The 19,513-nt window shown below is 45.0% G+C and overlaps 1 protein-coding gene and 1 long non-coding RNA gene across 2 annotated transcripts; one reads left to right on the forward strand and one right to left on the reverse strand.

Annotated features, from left to right (window-relative positions):
* Nucleotides 1-2,724: 2,724 nt before the first annotated feature.
* Nucleotides 2,725-4,912, reverse strand: LOC106726351. Its single transcript, XR_001362415.1, has 4 exons — nt 4,837-4,912; nt 3,804-4,166; nt 3,087-3,266; nt 2,725-2,834 (listed from the first exon to the last, which is right to left on the reverse strand). It is a non-coding gene; the product is annotated as an uncharacterized LOC106726351 (long non-coding RNA).
* On the forward strand, nt 4,841-8,499 carry COLCA2 (colorectal cancer associated 2). Its single transcript, XM_014540939.1, has 3 exons — nt 4,841-4,993; nt 6,333-6,559; nt 7,870-8,499. The coding sequence occupies exons 1-3, from the start codon at nt 4,915-4,917 to the stop codon at nt 8,242-8,244; spliced, it is 681 nt and encodes a 226-aa protein (XP_014396425.1). The 5' UTR covers nt 4,841-4,914; the 3' UTR covers nt 8,245-8,499.
* Nucleotides 8,500-19,513: the final 11,014 nt, after the last annotated feature.

The raw sequence follows: 19,513 nt of genomic DNA on the forward strand, positions 1-19,513 counted from the left end.
CTCGCGCTGCGCGGGCTCGGCTCCGAGCCTCCGCGCGCGGCGGAGAAATGCCTGCCCCAGAAAGGGAAGGGGTGGGGAGAGCCGGGAGGAAGGGGAGCGCAGGAGCGGGACTTGAGGAGGGAGGAGGAGAAGATGGAGAGCAGGGAAGGCGGAGGAAGGGGGCGAGGGAGGGGAGGCAGAAGAAAATGATCGGTGGAAGGGAGGGACGGAGTTCTCAGCGCCTGAGCCCTTTACTGGGGTCGGACTGGCAGGTCCCTCGCCGGCCCAAGGACAAGGCTCGCCCAGCCTCACAGCCGGCCCCGCTGGCTTCCAGACCAAGGGCACGTAGAGGTCGGAGCCTCCCCAGAAGCCACACCTGGCCTGGTGGAGAAGGAAGGGACTCATGGCGCACCACTGGGTGCATCCGAGTGGGGTGGGCTAGGTCGGCCGCCACAGGTCACAGAGCATCCCTGCACCAGCGCCAGGTCCCTTTCTGGTCCATAATACCCTCTCCCAGGCCAGCGGGCTGGGCCCAGGTATCCCCAATTTAGCCAGGATGGTGAGCTCCCCTGGCCTGGTCTCCACATCCCTGCACAGAAAATCCTGTGTGCTATTGGTCTAGGCATAGGACCCAACCTGAGGTGGGTGGCCGAACGGATTTCCGTATGTTCCTGTCTCTCTTCCTTCACCCCTTCAAGTTTGACAATTAGAGTTGCTTTCCCACTTGTCTTGTAGCATTCTCTATGTGTTCTCCAACCCTAAAAACCTGGCCTCAGATGCCACGGTCTATAAAGAGGACCTCCAGACCCCAGCCTGACAACCAACCCCACACTTGACCACTGACTCAGTTGTCTTTCCCCAGAAAAACCAAAAGTGTATCAAGGTGTCCGTGTGAAGATCACGGTGAAGGAGCTGCTGCAGCAGAGAAGGGCTCACCAGGCAGCCTCGGGGGGAACCGTAAGCATAAACCCTTCACTTACTCCCGACTCTTCTTAGACCTCATTCAACCTGCATCTGGGAAGGTGTAGAGGCCACCCCAGGCCCCAGGCACCACCCCCAGACCTGCCTTCCTCAGCTGGTCTCATAAATTTGGTGCCCGGCTTCATCCTAGTTCACCACAGGAAGCCACAAAGAACAGCTGTGGTCTGTAGAGGGGCTCAGGATTTGGGGAGCCCATCCCTCACTGACCCTAATTGAGTAGGAAGGGCTTGCTGATCCTGTGTAGGGAGAGGAGTAGCCAGCAGGTAAGTAGGTTGTTACTCTGGTAGGAAGACAGTGGATGTGCCCTCCCAAATGCAAAGAACATCTCTCCCAGAAGAGTAGGAAGCCCTTCAAGGATAGAATCCCTGTGGAACAGACCCCTTCCCTCCCCATTCTTCTGGAACCCAGCCTCTGAGCTCATTTATCTTTAATCAACAGCCCCTAAAGGTTTCCAACAGAAAGGGGCCATGTCTCCTCAGGGGAGACAGCTTGGAATGTAGAACCACCTCCTTAAGACGTAATGAAGCCTTATGCAGTTCCAGATTATGGCGAGATGAATCTGGACACTCAAGAGTCCCCTGCCACCTATATACATTCTAAGCAGATAGTCTTGCCAGGAGCTCTCAGGGCAGTGGCAAAACCAAAGAAAGTAGGTCGGGTTATCCTCCAAGAAAGGGAACTTTGTCACTGAGTGCCTTTGATTGTACAATTGCTTGTGGGTTGGATTAGATGTGTGTGTAGGACCTGGCAGCTGGGACCCATATTGCCAGGATCGGCATTGCTGCTGTCTCCAGCTTATTGGCATCTGCCCTACAACAGGTGTTGTGCCTGGTACTCTCGGTGTGCCATGCACAACTTCATGAAATGGGCCTTTGTGGGAAGAGGCAAATGATGTAGGGGTGGTGAGCACAGATTCTAAAGCCAGTGGACTGGGTTCAGATCTCAGCGCCTCTGTGGTGTGTATCCCCTGAGCAAGTTATTCCGCCTCTCTTGCCTCAGTTTTCTCATCTTTAAACTGGAGGTACTAAGATTTTGTGAGGTTAAATGGGTTATTGCATATAAAGCACTTAGAGGAGAGCTTTTCATGGAGTAAGTGCTCAGTTAATGTTAGCTCTCATTATTATTTGTGAAAAGCAACTACAGTAAAATTACAACCAAGGCTTGAAAGCCAGCTTTCCAGTAATGTTGATCCACACCCTTTGCTCAGAGTTTAGAGGTTCAGGTGTGAGCTTGCTGTGATATGGCACGTGGAGCACACATTTTAAATTTGCTGGCGAAGTTAGTACCTCCATGCAAAATTTCAGCTAACACAATAAAACCTCCTTCTGCTTGTACAGGGCTTTACAGTGGTTCTTTTAAAGCATTGTTTGCACCCTCATCTCATTTAGTTCTTACAATAACCAGGGGAGGTAAGTAGATCAGGGATTTGTATGCCTCTATTACAGCTGAAGTTCAAAGTCTTGCAGTCACTGATGACAGAGCTAAAAATAGAACCAAGGTGTTCTTATTCTTAAACACACACACACACACACACACACACACACACACACACACAACACTTCCCACCTATTAGTTCCCTAAATTCATCTTAATGCAGATCCAGCTGTGCTGAGCAGGAGTCTGGTAACCTCAACCACCAACCCCTTCAATTCAGAAATAATTATAAAATTAATAAAACCGGGATCAAGGGAGCTGGGAAATGCTTCTGGAGGGAAAAAAATCATCAAGACATTCATAACAGAATGTAATCTTTCATTACGGAGCTTTAGTACATGGTAGAATTCTGCTTCAGCTACACCTGGAGAAGTCCATGGCGATTTTATTGCTGTTGGCCTCTTGCAGGTTGGTTTGGCCACTGTTCCCCTGTTAGCTAGCTGCAGGAAGGAAAGCAAGGGTTAAGCATTTCACTTGTGTATCTAACCAGGATCTGTTCCCTGGAGGTGTTTGACTTATCTAAGTTTTTCTCAATCCCCCTTCCCCCCCCCCCCGCCCCCCCCCCCATAAATAATAAAGCAGTACTTCCAAACTAGTGCCTTGCAGAGGTTGCTTGCATAGTACATCCGCCCATGCCCTCGTAGGCAGGCGTAGCACCACACAGATGATTTAATTACGAGAGCCAGACGTACAATCCCTCCGTGGGAGCCATCAGAAGGATCTGGGATTCCAGGAAAGCTGTGAAGGTAATGCTCAGGAGGCAAGCAGGGCGGATACCAGGGGATAATGTGTGCCTGCTTCTTAGTGTAGACTTCTGGCTTCACAGAGATGATCTCCAAGTTGTTCAGTGGTTAAAGGATAGCTCTAGGGAGCTTTAAGCCAAGGAGAGAGTTAATTTTATAAAATATACAAAGCAGGAAGAAATGTATCTTCAGTTGTCATAGAATCAGTAGTATCCACAATTTGAAATTTCAAGAAGGCAATTGTGAATGGAAGTTATAGACTGAGATAAATATCAGGGTCTCAAACAGTGCCAGGAGAAATGCGTGCGTGCAGTATTTGTAAATTTGACTTTTAAAAAAACTGATTTCGGCCAGGCCAGATCAATTTGCAAACAGCCCAGGGAGCGTGAGAGCAAGCGCGAACACACACACACACACACACACACACACTTCTTTTACCTTTAGGATAAAGGGGAACTTGAGCTAGTACTTATCGAAATATATAATTTACCCCTTTTTAACCATTAATTTCTTAACAGCCTTGATGTGTTTTTTAAATTGTAGATTGTGGATTTTTGCGCTGTTTGGAATCTAAGAGAAGGGTGCCTTTCTTTGTACTCTTGGAGCAAAGTAGAAAGTGAACCCATGACTAGAAAGATAATATCAAGTAGGATATTGTAAACATACCTGAGGGAGATAAGGTGGGGAGGCAGACAAACAGACCATGGGGCAAGTGGGGGGGCAGGAATGGGGTTAATGAGAGCCCTACAATGAAGCAGTTTTTAAACCCACTCCTTTCAAGTCCTTTAGCTCAAGCTGCAGCCAAATATTTGCATGAAAAGCTGGTGAAGGATTCCAGCTTCCTGGTTCATGGCATTACAGCATGGATCGCTTTCAAAATTAACACCACCTCCTGTTTCAGCCGTGGCTGGCGGCGCTCTCCCAGTGGCTCTGTGTGTGGGAGTGAGCACACCCTGGAACCCGAGAGAGAGGTGTGGTGAATCACAGAGCAACGCTGGTCCTTTAAACGTTAAAGCCAGCACCTGAAACCTAAAGAAATAATAATAACAAATCCTAAATTACTCGGTTGGTAAAATTATCAATTCAACTAGAAGATACAGGCTGCTTTACTTTCAATGATTAAAAGGGACAATCTCATAAACTACAAGTATTTATAATAGTGAAAAAAAGCAACTTTTATAAAAATGAGTAAAAAACATACAGAGTTGAAATATTTCCTGACCATTAACTAGAATCTAGATGGAATCCAACTCAATGACTACAGCTTTAAGAAAAAAAATATTTTTATATAATTTTTAGTATTTCATAGCTGGTAAGATCATGCGAATATTTTGCATTATCCAGGATTAACAAAGTTAGGAGTTGTGTCCTTTGAGGAAATCCCTAAGTAGCCAGATATTATATGAAAGTTTTGAAGGAAATGATTGACTAAATCATAAAAAGTTGGGATTAAATTAATTTCATATTGAATGATTTAATTGAAAGGCTCTTTACTGGGTTTTCTTGAATTGTTACATTTCTTGTATATCAAAATCATATAAATTAAATTTTTATCAAAATGAATAAATAGCCTTTACATTTTAAGTGGGAGAATCTGATATTAGAAAAAATCCCCAAGCAAACCTAAAAATTAAAACTAAAAAACACATATCAGATCGATTGTCTTGTAACTTTTTTTAGAAGAAAGAATCTAGCTTACCTTAGAGCAGAAGGCAACACAGTTCACATCAAAATGTCTTAGCTTTCCCCATGTAGAGCTCTCATTTCGCTTTGCTTGATGGTTGTATTCTTGCTTTGGCAGCTTTCCGGAGGCAACAGTGTCCACCTTTCAGATCCAGTCACACCACCTTCTGCAGGTCAGTACAGCAGCATTACAATTCCCTCCAACACTCTTTCAAAAGTGCATCTCGAAAGTCTTTCAATGCTTGATTCAGGGGTTAAGATAGGCACCACCATTTAATTGCAATCCAACCAATCAGAAGGTGAAAAAGGCACAGTGACTCCAGATGGAAGCCCCGCAAGCAAACAAGTGCAAATGTTTTCTTCTTTCTGAACTGTGTCTTCTTTCCTATCTACTCTGTCCTGAGTCTGTTCTTCTCATTCATTTTAGTTCCCCATCTCCACGTAACTAAACTAGATGAAAAGATCAGAATTGTTTTTAGAAACTTGTCTTTTGTCTCCTGCCGTTAGATGGACTACAGAACACTCTGAGGTCCTAGAATCTAGCCGACAGGGGCTTCCCTCCCCTTCTGTCTTCCCAGAAAGCAGTTCAAACAGCTGAAAGTTTTCTCAGCCCAATACCAATAACTCTACTACATAAACACTCCTACCTACGCCACTCAACAGCTAAGAGTTTAATGAGTTCATAGACAAGGAAACCTGCTTATGGTAGCTCACCACTGAATTTGCCACTTTCACTTAACCTCAAAGGAACCTTAAGACTTTAAAGAATCCCATTGATGGACACACTCTAAACCTCTCTTCTTTGAGCGTTTTTTAGATTAATAACCACAAATCAGGCCTATTAATCCTAAAATGGAAAAGGAGTCACGGTTTCAGAATTATTCTTGTTTGGTATTTAACAACTTATTTTAATTCCATTATCAGGTTAACACTAAGAAAATATTTTTGCTTTGTGTAACTTAGAGCAAGTAATACTAATTTGTCCTGTATGTTCTGGTTTCTATTTTAAAACTTGCTTGGTATTTACATCACTCCTCGGAATTTAAGTAACTTAGTAAGTGTGAAAAGTGTAGGAATGTATTAACCCTAAATCAAGAGAATTATTTCCCACAACACCAGCAGTTTTCCTAACAACTCTGGCTGCTTCAGAGACGAGTGCTTGACATGAACTGCAGGTAGGGGCTGAATGTGGATGCTTTCATGGTCCAAGAAAGTGCCGGCATGAGCCATTATTCTCTGAGACAGACCCAGGTTGGATCCCCATCCTTTTATTTTAGCCCTAGCCACATTCACAGCCAGTGTTCATATTATTAACCAGATGCATTCCAATGAAACTTGAATTAGCTAAGGCAACTAAAAAATCCAAATTGTGTGACCTTTTACCTTTCTGGAACTTCATAAGCCCCCTTTCCCCTTAGGCATAGCAGATATTCAGAATGTAGCATAGAACTTCATTCAAATGCGTAACTGCAAATTTTAAACAGAAAAGAATCTTTTTCCTTTCTCTTCTAGTGTATTTTGAACCTGAATCGGTTTCTTCCACACCTAATTACTTTCAACCCCGAGAATTTCCCAGTTGTGTTTCTTGTGAAGAAAACCCAAGCTACCTCGACCAGATCTTGGATTCCTACCTTCAGACGGAGACACACCTGGACCCTTTGCTCGATTCCACGCAAAGTGCTCCACACTACTTCCCGGACAGCTTCCAGGCCGCCCCCTTCTGCTTCAACCAGAGCCTGGTAATTAGCGCAGTTCTTAACAAAACCTGTTTATTGCTTATTATATAGGTTATAATGCATTATGAGAATGTTTGCATTGTCTCCTGAGAAAGCATACAAACACTGTCAACAAGGAAATCATCCAGGAAGCAAGCAAAGAACCATTCACAATTCATTGGGAGTAGAAATAACCACACATTTCCCAAGCTACTGTGGGGCAATATACATGCGATGTTTTTAAACTTTAAAATTAAGACATCTCCTAATTGGAAATCATTGATTTAAAAAACGGCCCTTGAATTCAGGGGTTCTTGAAAATGGAATCAAGGCCACATCTACGCAGTACCAAACTTTCATTTTGATAAGTGCGTTTTGTTTTAATTTTGACATTGAATTGACTCTATTAACTGGTTCTTTTGGTCTGGTTTAGGCACAAGAGCCATTTGAGTTTGAGATGGTTAGGAAAAATGAAGCTCTAATACTTGAAACATGTGGATGGTCCATTCCGGATGAAACTCAAACATTTAAAAATAGGTTATTTAAAATGCATAAGGTTTGCTTTAGTAGGATACCAGTTTTTTTAGAAGTTGCATAGACACTCACAGATTTTTTTTAAAACCGTAAAAGTACATGTTTTGATGGAAATCATTTTTTATTTCAGTTTGTCAAATGTCTGTGTAGGTATCAGACTAAATTTTAAGGGGATGAGAAATGAACTCCACAGAATATGCGTACAGGGACCCCAGTCACCCAGTTCCTGCCCAGCTTCCAAGTTAGGCTTCTTCAGTAACAACTGTAGACCTGCTTAAGAGAAAAGTACCTTGCTCATCAAGGGACAAAACTTTAGTGAATACAAGAGTAGTTGCACGTCTTGGAGTCTCCCAGACACTGGATCATTGAAGGCCCCAGTTCCACCTGAGTGTGTTCACAGCCAAGGGTGTGGAGAACCGTCCATGGTGCCACCTGCAGCTTACATTGTGCCCAGAGCTTATATTGTGGCCCACAGCAGGGGCTGGTGAGCAGGTGACTTGAAGCACAATGGGATTATGTGGTTTAAGGACAAAGCATCCTCTAAAGTATGGTTACAACAAAGGAAGCCAGTGAAGCAAGGCAATTTATTGTTGGGAAAGAAGTAGGTAAATACAGAATGCGGTGTCATGAAATCACGCAATCAGCAAATAAAATTACTTCTGCAGACTTGGGTTGGGTTGGGTGTTTTTGTTTCTTTACCCCTAATGTTCTTACTCGGAGTTATTAAATCCACTCTTTTCAGTCCTTTTAATCCTCTCTAAGTTCTCAAGCTCTTTGTTCCTTGGTTTTTATTTCCCCAGACCCCAGGGTCACCTTCAGATTCCTCCACTCTCTCTGGCTCCTTAGACTTCAGTTACTTGCCGGCTCATCTACCTTCATATACTCCGGAGAATTACAATCCTACCCCTTCTCTGGACACCAGTAACTGTGGCTATCCCTCAGAAGACTACTCCTACCCTCACTTGCCCTCCCACGCCCAATACGACTGCTTCTTCCCAGCCCCGACCTCAGGCTGCTACTGTGTGTCCTGCGAGGCAGAACACTTGGCCACCCTCAGAGCATCCGAGTACTTTTCCTGTCCGGGCACGGACTGTGTGAACCTGGATCCCTCAGCGGCAGCAGGCAGTGATTTCTACCTGCGGGAAACAAACTGTGACGTCTGCTACAGCTCATAGAGTTTCATTAACCTGGAGCATGGCATGCATACGTCTGTCTTTCTGCCGCGCCAAATGAGAACTTGAAGTAGGCAACCTGTTCACAAAACATCACAGGTGCAGGTTACAGGTCACCATTTTGCATTTTCTGGCGCTGACTTAGGCATTGAGATGAAGTCCTCAGACCCGGTCATGGCACTACTCCTACTCTGTATGCTTCCTGTGAAAAGTTTTGTAGGGAACATTTAATGGTTTTACTTTTCTGTATAATGAACAAATTCTAATTTTTTTTTTACTAATAAATAATTTTGTATTATTAAATGTTGGCTCATTTTTTAAATATTTGAATAATAGTTTCCATTGGTTTGAATAATATCATTTACTTCTGGAAATCACTAATTACTCTTCAGTAGTCTAATCTTACTCGTGAATTTAAAATTATTTTAATGTGGTGAGGTGCCTTGGTTTCACCCATGGGGACGAGGAATAGACACAGCTGTGATGGTGGAAAAGTGAAAATCCCCCTCCCCTTTAATTGAGGGTATATGTACATCTTGGAGCAACATCAGAGAAAGACATTTATGAATCATTCGCTTTTTCGTATGTGACATTAGGCAATGAAATATTAATATGACCAAAAAGCACATCTTCCCTACAGCAATGTTAACCTGAAGATAATCCTTTTTATTTCCAAAGTATTGTTTTGTAAACTTTCTGGGCAAATATTTTTTTAAATAAATTCTTTTTTAAAAAAATACATTTTTATTGATTTCAGAGAGGAAGGGAGAGGGAGAGAGAGATGGAAACATCAATGATGAGAGAGAATCATTGATTGGCTGCCCCCTACTGGGGATCGAGCCCTCAACCCTGGCATGTGCCCTTGACCGAATCAAACCCGGGACCCTTTAGTCTGCAGGCTGATGCTCTATCCACTGAGCCAAACCAGCTAGGGCCTGGGCAAATATTTGATCTTCTTTCTCCTGAGGGCTGTCGTGCAGTTGATGAATCACAAAGTTTAGAATTCATTGTTCCCTTATATTTCTGAATTTCTGCTTCAGGTCCTTAAATACGTATCACTCATCTTTACAGATTGATTTGTAGGATTGGCCATGTTGTTTACAACTGAATTTCAGAATTCACTTCCTCTGAATAATCTATTTGAACAAGCCCAACCGTCTTTCAAGGTGAAGAGAGTTACTTAACCTGCCTATGCTAGACCCCATTGTCAAATCCTGTTGGCGCTGCATTAAATCCTCCCTGCATTGAAGTCTGGGAAGTGTTTTCCATGTCCTCAGGTTTAGCACTGTGACAGCAATGCTGGTACCACTGGCACAGGCCACAGCTGCCATTTCCTGAGCCCTTCTTGTGGGCCAGAATTGCATACGGGTTTTCTCACATATCTCATTTAATCTTCACAGCATTGGTAGCAAAATAAGGCTCAGAGAGGTTAAGTCACCTGCCCAAGGTCACCCAGCCAATAAGCACCTGAACTTGGGTCTGAAGAACATTAAAGACATGCCTCACCCTGGCTGGTATGTCTCAGTGGTCAGAGCATCGGCCCATGCACTGAAGGATCAACAGTTCGATTCCTGGTCAAGGGCACATACCTGGTTGGGGCGTGCTGGAAGCAGCACATCAATGTGTTTTTCTCACACTGATATTTCTCTCTCTCTCTCTCTCTCTCTCTCTCTCTCGCCCTCCCTCTCTCCCTTCCACTGTAAAAAAATATCCTCAGGTGAGTATTAATAAAACAAAAAAACACATGCTTCTTACTCACTCTCCCTCACTCTCTGGTGTGGTGAAAAGTTTGCTCCACCATTTGTGAAAGACTGTTCAGGAACATGTGGAATCATCCCCCATTAAACCCCAACTTCCTCACACAGAGAAGTGCACCCCGTCACAACTAGTTAAAGCTCCCCAGAAGGGCTGGCCTGTCCACAGGATCCAAAGATGCCTGTGCAAGAGCTTTCCGAGGCCCCCTCTTTGGGGACTCAGGGGAAGGAGCTGATCAACTGCCACCTCCGCAGGCTTCTTTGTATTAGAGGCAGATATGCTTTCAAAATGACACTCTCTGATGGCCCTCTCCCTCAAGACGCCACGAAGGCTTGGCCAAACCGCGCAAGTTGCAACCTGCCTCATGGGGTAAATGTGCCAGGGAAACAGAACAATTACTGCCTTTCTGAGATGCCAACAAAACTAAATATTTAATAGCTTCAAACTGAATTGAAACTGGCCTGTTGTCAACAAATATCTGTTCACACAGACCAAGCCCCCTACACACCCGCACCCTGCCGCAAGGGACAAAAAGCAGAGAACCAAAAGATGTGCAGTAGTTGGCACCAAAAAAAATCCCTTTCTTGGATATCATTCTTTTTCTTTTTAATTCCCCACTTGTATCCTCTGCCTTCTAAGTCAGTTAACCTTGCAGCTCTAACAGAGAGCATGTCTACCTCCCTGTTTCATGCTTTTTTCTTCACGTCTCTGACTGTTTGCCTAAATCCGATGTGAGAAAAGATTGACAAAGGAATGTGAGACAAGGACTAATATAGCTACTGTGAATCAACACTAATTACCTCTCCACCTTAAATTGCTCTTTAAGATCTTTCTTAAATTTGGACTAGCAGGTCACCTGGCACACGATCAAGTGTATGACGCTGCCTGCCCCATCTCCTAATCAGCACAGCTCACACAGAACACCCCGGGACCCAGATGGCGGCAGGTAAAACATCTGCCTGCAGCCCTGGGACAGTCCAGAATGCCTCTCATCAACATATTTCCGGGAAGTTGTATAAAACACAGATGCCTGTGCCTCAGAGTAAGAAAGCATGATTTAGTAAGTCTGTGTTGGGGCCCAGGCATCTGCATTTTTAAATGTACCTGTGTTGATTCTGATACACATGGTCCTCTGTCTACACCTGAAAAACACTGAAATAATCAATGTCTGAATTGTTTATGTGTAGGACCTAGCCGCACAATGATAGGTTACATGGACTAAGCTCTTTCTATGGGCCAGTGCGGTGGGCCTTATCTCAGTTAATGCTCAAACAACCACAGGAAAGAGATACTACTTTTTATCTCCTCATTTTTATTGATAATGAAACTGAAGTTTGGAGAGATAAAATAACTTGCCAAAGGTCACACAACCTATAAATCAGGGTAAGAATTCTCCAATGCAGATTGTCTGATGCTACAGTCTGAACTTCCAATAGCCTCGGTAAAGTTCCCGTTCATTATACTTGAAGGAATTTGATCTTTTGACGTGGAAAAGCACATGTATATCTGTAGCCAGTTACTCATACCAAGGATGCGTTTAATAAGATTATTATGGAAGTTCAAATGATTTTATTATTCAGAGCCACTAGAGATTGATAAAACAAAATATTAATTGTTCACCATGGGCAAGATTGATAAAGTGCCTTCAAAATGCAGTCAGAAGCTTAAAAGGGGATGTAATTTTTACTTGTTTTGTTTCTTTGTATTGAATTCATTTAGGTTACATTGGTTAATAAAACTCGATTGGTTTCAGGTGAGGGGATGTAATTTTTAAAATTTAAGACAGAATTTCAGTTAGGATGCGTATGTAGTGAATTTCAAATACTTAAGATATTTAAATTAGGGGTCAACCCTTCAAGCCTGAGAGAGATAAGGTGGCACAAAGCCGAAGATAGTAAACATTTGGAAACAATTACCTCCAGCAATGGCCCAGAATAGTGGCATCTTGGCACCTGGCCTCAGCCTGCAGGTGGACACAGGGAACAAGGTATAGATAAGCACAACTGAAATGGTGGAGCTGAAGGAGGGAGGGTGAGGAGGAGGTGGAGGTGGGGTGCTACCTTTGATTTTTTTTAAAAAAAACCTGTTTTAAAAATCATATTTAGTCAAGAAAGATGAAGGCTAAAAAGAATTAGAATCAAAGCTAATGAAATTATGAATGTGAATAATATAACTTAAAATAAACATGATTTACCATCATTTCTCTCTGTGTGTGTATATGAGAGAGAGAGAGAGAGAGAGAGAGAGAGTCAATTTCCTGATAAAATATCAATTCAAAAGACCTGATGATTATTGGAATTAAGGAAAGATTTAGTGTTAGATAGTGCAGAGGAAACAAGACTTGAATTCTAAAGACCTCTAATATAAAGCTGAATGTGTTAAAGTAAGTGTGTTAATAAATGTTTGGGCAACACAAAGAAAGGAGAGATTAATATCAGCTTGGGTTGAATAGGGACATGTCGTGATACACAAGGAATCACAGAAGGGTGACATAAAAATAGAGGGTGTTAACAATGTCTTGTGCATAGAAGGTGCTCAGAATAAATTTGTATTTCATTTATAATTCCAAAAGTATGAAGGTCTTAAAAACAGAGAAATCCTTCATTTGCTTTCTACACACACACACACGCACACACACACAAATGTATTCCTGAGCTCCAGTAACTATCTTTCTCAAACTATTCCATGACTTCCACGTTGGGAATAAGCCCAGCAGGTAAAAAGTTCTTGGATCTGTTGGCAGTGAAACGGCACCAGGTTGTCACCCATGATTGGATCTCGATTCAGCAACCTCGGGGCTTGAGTTCTGGCTAAGAAAGAATTCAGAACCAAGACTCAAACTATAAGAGAAGGTTTATTTAGAAAGTCACCAGGAATGACTTTCTAAAGGTTTAGTTAGAGGTAGAAGAAGTGAGCCATAGAAGAAATGGACTCAGGAAACAAGTTAGAGAGGCAAAAGAAGGGCCCTTGGAGCTGAGGAGAAAGAGAGAGGCCAGGAAAATGCCCTGGGGGAAGGGGGTGGGGAAGCCAAAAGAAGCCAAAAGCCAAAAGCCACCATACTATCATTTCTAAATCCTCAAACCCTACCTAACCCCCAATACACGCCCAGGCAGGACTTCCCAGGAATGTAAATTAACCCTCACACTGCCGCCCTTCCTCTTATAGATAAAGGAATGAAGATGTCCTGCCTAGAAAACAGATTGTGACTGGGGCCTAGATTTTAGTGTGACCAGAGTGGAGCCATTCAGGGCTAGGTGGCTGTGTGCTTTCACAGGCAGGGTAATTGGCATCATTGCATATGCTCCAATAGGCCTCTGAGCAAAAGGTAGGCCTGGAGGATGGACAAGTCTGAGAGGACACAGCTCTGCATAATAGTGAAGTGTCAAACTCAGTGAGGGCAGGAATGTGTCCACTTAGAAAACAGTTTCTCTCCCTTAATATGGATAGAGAACAGGTGGTTGGTCTTTGGCAAATGTGGATATGTGTGTGTGTGTGAGAGAGAGAGAGAGAGAGAGAGAGAGAGAGAGAGAGAGATCCTTTGCCACCTGGATAATCAGGAGGGAAAAGGAGACATCGGCCTTTTAACTTGTCAGGAGTGGACCTGGAGTGCCCGAAATGCAAAGTCACCCCCTCCCCCCATTACTCAATTCTTGGTTGCATATGCCAGATTTTGAGAAGAGCTCTGCTGTGCATTAGTCAAGTCCTAGAATTGCCTTAATGGGAGGAAGGGGTGAATTCTAGGGAAAGACCAATTTGGGGGTAGGTGACACTTTTCCTAAGGGGGGCGGGTAGGGTATGAATCATGGTTGTGCCAAGAAGGAAGCATTCTCTGAAAGGAGGGCTCCTAAGGGGACAGAGACTCTAGACCAGCCGTGGGCAAACTACGGCCCTCGGGCCTTTGAAATGAAAAAAACTAAAAAAAAAAAAAAAAGACCGTACCCTTTTATGTAATGATGTTTATTTTGAATTTATATTAGTTCACACAAACACTCCATCCATGCTTTTGTTCCGGCCCTCTGGTCCAGTTTAAGAACCCATTGTGGCCCTTGAGTCAAAAAGTTTGCCCACCCCTGCTAGACGAAGAATTAGGGAACATCCTTAAGTGGGATCCCTGTGAGAGGGTTAACTTTGGGGTGTTTTTCTTTCTAACTGTGATCACAGCCCCATTCAGCACCACGTTTGAATTTCTCCCCTCCCACACTGTAACTCCTGTTGGTTGACTACCACTGCTCAGGAAGTCTGGCTCCCATAGAACTTAGGGTATAAGTATAGAGAATAAAGTGAAGGGACTGTTTGTTTTTTTTTTTTTAATCCTGACCCAGGGATATGTTTTTATTTTAGAGAGAGAGAGAAAGGGAGAGGGAGAGAGCCAGAGAGAGAAACCTTGATATGAGAGAAACATCGGCTGGTTACCTCCTATGTACACCTAACCAGGGATCAAACCCAAAACCTGGTGTATGGGATGATGCTCCAACCTACACATGCCACACATGCCAGGGCTAAGGTGAAGGGACTTTAACAGGACACGTGTCCTGCCTAATTCTATCCTCAGTGGGGAGACCTGTGCGGAGCTGGTAGCATTTATTTCAGGGTTAGTGGTCCAGGGCAAACAGGAAGTGGTCTGCAGCCAGTAGGTGGAGACGAGACTCCTGGAGAAGGACATCGATTGAGAAGCAGCAGCTTCAAGGTGTAGCTAGAGCAGCGTTTCTCAACCTGTTGGTCGTGACCCCTTTGGGGGTCTAACGACCCTTTCACAAGGGTCGCCTAAGACCATCGGAAAACACATATATAATTACATATTGTTTTTGTGATTAATCACTATGCTTTAATTATGTTCAATTTGTAACAATGAAAATACATCCTGCATATCAGATATTTACATTACGATTCATAACAGTAGCAAAATTACAGTTATGAAGTAGCAACAAAAATAAGTTTATGGTTGGGGGTCACCACAACATGAGGAACTGTATTAAAGGGTCGCAGCATTAAGAAGGTTGAGAACCACTGCACTATAACCTCTGAGCCTCAGTTTCTTCGTCTGTAAAGTGGGAGGGGGTAGAGTAACAGTGTCTATCTGTGCCCAGTGCCTGAAACACCTGACTGATAGGAGGAGCTCAACAAATAGTCACCTGGAAGGTGACCTGGAGTGAATACAGACTTAGACCAAGATTTTCTTGAACATTGTAAACTTAATTCATTTTAATCTCTGCATGCCCCGTGACCCTAGCACAGGACCGGCACAGGACTGGTGCGGGAGAGCACTTGCTGGGAGAGTTGGAAGCAGCCATGGATGGGCAAGTGGGCACAAAGATGTGTGCACGGGTGGGTGGATGGACAGGCATGTAGCTGGATCAATGATGGATGGAGAAGTCGGACATCTGGGTGTATAAATGTGTGCTAAGTGGGGGGAGTGGAGGGATGGTGGGTGGGTGGGGTGAGGGTAGAAGAAATAAATACGGGACACGCCCTCATTGTGATCTGTCTGCTGGAGGGCTTCAAGATGGAGTGAACCCAGAAAGCACGTATCAGCAGGCCAAGGCCCACGTGAGGCAGCAGCTCTGCCTTTACGAGTGTGTTCTCCAGGCTAACCCACACGGGGATGGTGTGGCCAGGACACAGGTGACCTGCACCACTGTGTGCAGTAATGACATGTGGAGGCGGCTTCGACTTTATCACTCCGAGCAGGAGGGAGGCCTGGACTAGGGCCTCACACCTTAGAACAGCACCTGGTGGGGGCAGGCGATTCGTCCGTACCTTGGAATTCTGTGTGGCCATTAAAAATGGAACGGCTCTTTATGTCTTGAGTGGAATAAACTCTGATATATCATTAAGAGGGGGGGAAAAATCAAGGTTCAGCTAGTGTGTGTACAGTGCTTTCGTTTTCTGGTTTTTAAGGGGTGGCAGGGAGAAGACACGTAGATATTTGCTTCTCCAAGATGAGCGCCCCCCCCACCCCCCGCCGCCAGGAGACTGGTGACTGGTCCTCCCAGGAAGGGCGCCGGGCCTGGGGAATGGCCAGCACTTCACCGGATCCCCTTGTGGACTTTCTCAGTCATGACCCAGGCAGATAAGTTGTCTTGTCAAGCACAGACTGAGCAGCGTGGAGTGCGTAGCAGAGCTCCTTGGAGGAGGAGCAACCTTGGTCCCCGGGCTGGCGCTCACGCTGGGATAACTTTGGTATCCCTTCCAACATCATAGGTTATTTAAAAATACATTTTTTTAAAGATTCATAAAAAGCATGGGCCCTGGCCAATAATAAATATCCTCCCGCCATGTTCATTATTATTGTCAGAGAATTCTGGCCTGGAGCGAGCATAAGTCTGGTATCACATGGACATCCTTGTATTCTTTTTTTTTTTTTAATCCTCACCCAAGGATATTTTTCTATTGATTTTTAGAGAGTGGAAAAGAGAGGGAAAGACAGAGAGAAATATTGATGTGAGAGAAACACATTGATTGGTTGCCTCTTACACACACCCTAACCAGGTCCCAGGCTGGGGAGAAGCCTGCAACGGAGGTAAGTGCCCTTGATCGGAATCTAACCCAGGAACTTTCGGTCCGCAGGCCAACGCTCTATCTACTGAGCCAAGCTGGCGAGGGCCATCCTCATGTTCTTGGCCTTTCTCCCTGTGTGGCTCCTTTTGCTTCAGTTTCAGTGGCTGGAACACATAGTCAGACCTGTTACCATGACCTCCTGCCATGCTCTCCTGTCTCCACTTGAGGCATTGAGCTAGGCCAGGGGGAGGAGGGGGGAGCTCACGACTCTCTGTGGGGCTCGGTGTATTCATTTTATGGATACTTGTTTTACCCCAAGTAAGCCACAGAAATGGCTCTTCCTTCTGCAGTAGACTGGGTCTTCACGGTGACCCTCAAACAGCCAAAAACAGCCCCTGTGTGGGTGCTGTGGCTCCAGTCTGATTCCTTCTTAGCCTGAGCACCTCACCTGTCTCAGTCAATCTTTTCACACACCACCCTTTACCTGAACCAGAAAAACACAGCCAGGGCATCCGGCTGCGCTTTCCTTTAATCCTCACCCAAGGATATTTTTCTATTGATTTTTAGAGAGTGGACAAGAGAGGGAAAGACAGAGAGAAATATTGATGTGAGAGAAACACATTGATTGGTTGCCTCTTACATGCACCCCAACCAGGTCCCAGGCTGGGGAGAAGCCTGCAACCGAGGTAAGTGCCCTTGATCGGAATCTAATCCAGGACCTTTCAGTCCGCAGGCTAATGCTCTATCCACTGAGCCAAGCCGGCGAGGGCCATCCTCGTGTTCTTGGCCTTTCTCCCTGTGTGGCTCCTTTTGCTTCAGTTTCAGTGGCTGGAACACATAGTCAGACCTGTTACCATGACCTCCTGCCATGCTCTCCTGTCTCCACTTGAGGCATTGAGCTAGGCCAGGGGGAGGAGGGGGGAGCTCACGACTCTCTGTGGGGCTCGGTGTATTCATTTTATGGGGTTTTACCCCAAGGAAGCCACAGAAATGGCTCTTCCTTCTGCAGTAGCCTGGGTCTTCACGGTGAGCCTCAAACAGCCAAAAACGGTACCCTGTGTGGGTGCTGTGGCCCCAGTCTGATTCCTTCTTAGCCTGAGCACCTCACCTGTCTCAGTCAATCTTTTCACACACCACCCTTTACCTGAACCAGAAAAACACAGCCAGGGCATCCGGCTGCGCTTTCCCTGGAGTCTGGCCCCAAGAAAGCTGCGGTGGATTTAGGCTGTCAGAGAGAGCCCTGGAGCTCCTGATCTGATGCCCGGGACCTGCCTGTGCTCCCTCCTGGGACCTGCCTGTGCTCCCTCCTGGGACCTGCCTGCCCTCCCTCCTGGGACCTGCCTGTCAGCCCACCAGCCGCAGCCAATTCCGACTGGGTTTGAGGAGCCAGACTGCTTCTGAGCAGGGCATTTCTCTGCCATGGGCTTAGTAAGCAGCACCAGAGGGGGACGCTGGAGAATCTCCCTGCACCTCTTTCAAATGTCTCTCTTAAGAGTTTTAAGCACTCACTCACGGCCAAGCTTTGTGAATAAGAAAATGAAAAGGCTGAGGTTTTCTCTCTGTCCCCAACATTTCCCAGTGGGTAAAGGAGGGGTCAAAGCTACCATGGACTCGAAGGCCCTTTCCTAAATTTTGTCTCCTTTCTTGTGAGAATGGCTGGAGGACCCCTGCTGGGTGGCCCCTGCCCTGCTCCGGCCCAGCACCCCTCCCAGGCTGGGAGCAAGACCTCAACAATTAGCTGGAGGAGCCCATTTGTGGAGGACAAAACAGCCTTCTGACCTGGTTAGTCATGCAGAGCCTGAGCCTTGGTGTTCCCTCCCACTCGCTTGAGAAAGGTGCACTCACTTCTATACTTCTTCTTCCTGCAGCACAAAGAGGGGAATCCAGCCTCCCAGACATTGACTCCATCGTTTCCGCACAAAACGGTACAGCCCAGACTTATGTGCTCTGGAGCCAGACAGTCCCGGGTTTGGTTCCTGGTTCCACCACTTATTTTGGTATTGGACAAGTGCCTTAACCTCTCTGGGCTACAAGTTAGTGACAAAAGTGCACAAATCAATGGTGTAAAACCTACTCATTCTTCAAAATTGGTTTTGTCCTGGGAACAATTATAGAATGCTATTTTATTTATTATCGATCAAAAGGAGCTTATACCAGGAGTCATCTCAGGAAGTCAGGCCACATCGCATGGCCCATCTGTCCAAGACCTTCCCAAACTCTCTAAGGCATTGGGACAAGAAGCTGCCCTGTCTTAGAGAGAATGGGGGTGTGGAAGCATCATCGATGGCACGTCCAAGAAGAGTCATTTTCATCCCCTTGGAAAAGATTTTCCTGCCTATCTGGTTTTCATGCTGTCTCTGCACGTTAGGAAAAATCATGTTTTGTTGGCTTCAGCTGGCAACCCCTGTGATGCAGCTTCCCATGTATACTGTGTCTGCTAGACCACCTGCCTGCCCCTGTCTCATTTGGTCTTGTTATTCCATTTTATAGATGTGAAAACCAAAACTCAAAGAGATTGAGTCAAAAGTCCAAGCCAATACATTGTGCATGTTACATACCACTGAGTTGGCTCTAACTCTTGGTGGCCCTATGAATGAGTGATGTCCACCATGTCCTGTCAACAGCCCTGCTCAGCACCTGTAGAGTCATGCCTATGGCTCTTTTTATGGAGCCAAACCCATCTTCTATTTGGTCTTCCCTTTCCTTGCTGTCTTCTATTTTTCCAGCATTATTGACTTTTCCAAAGAAACCTGCCTTGGTGTCCCCGAAGTAAGACCACTTCAGTTTTGTCATTTTTGCTTGCAGGGATATCTCAGGCTTATTTGCTCTCAGACCCACTTGTTCTTCTTTCTGGGGGCCCAGGGTATTCATAAAGCTCCCCCCCCCCTGCCGCCCAACACCATATTTTGACTCAACTTTGAATTAATCAACTTTCAATGAATCAGATGAAACCAATATATTAGAGGATCATAATTTAAACCTGAATTTGCCTAATCCAGTGGTCGGCAAACTCATTAGT

Source organism: Myotis brandtii, unplaced genomic scaffold, assembly GCF_000412655.1.
Source record: "Myotis brandtii unplaced genomic scaffold, ASM41265v1 scaffold1062, whole genome shotgun sequence".
NCBI classification, from domain to species: Eukaryota; Metazoa; Chordata; class Mammalia; order Chiroptera; family Vespertilionidae; genus Myotis; species Myotis brandtii.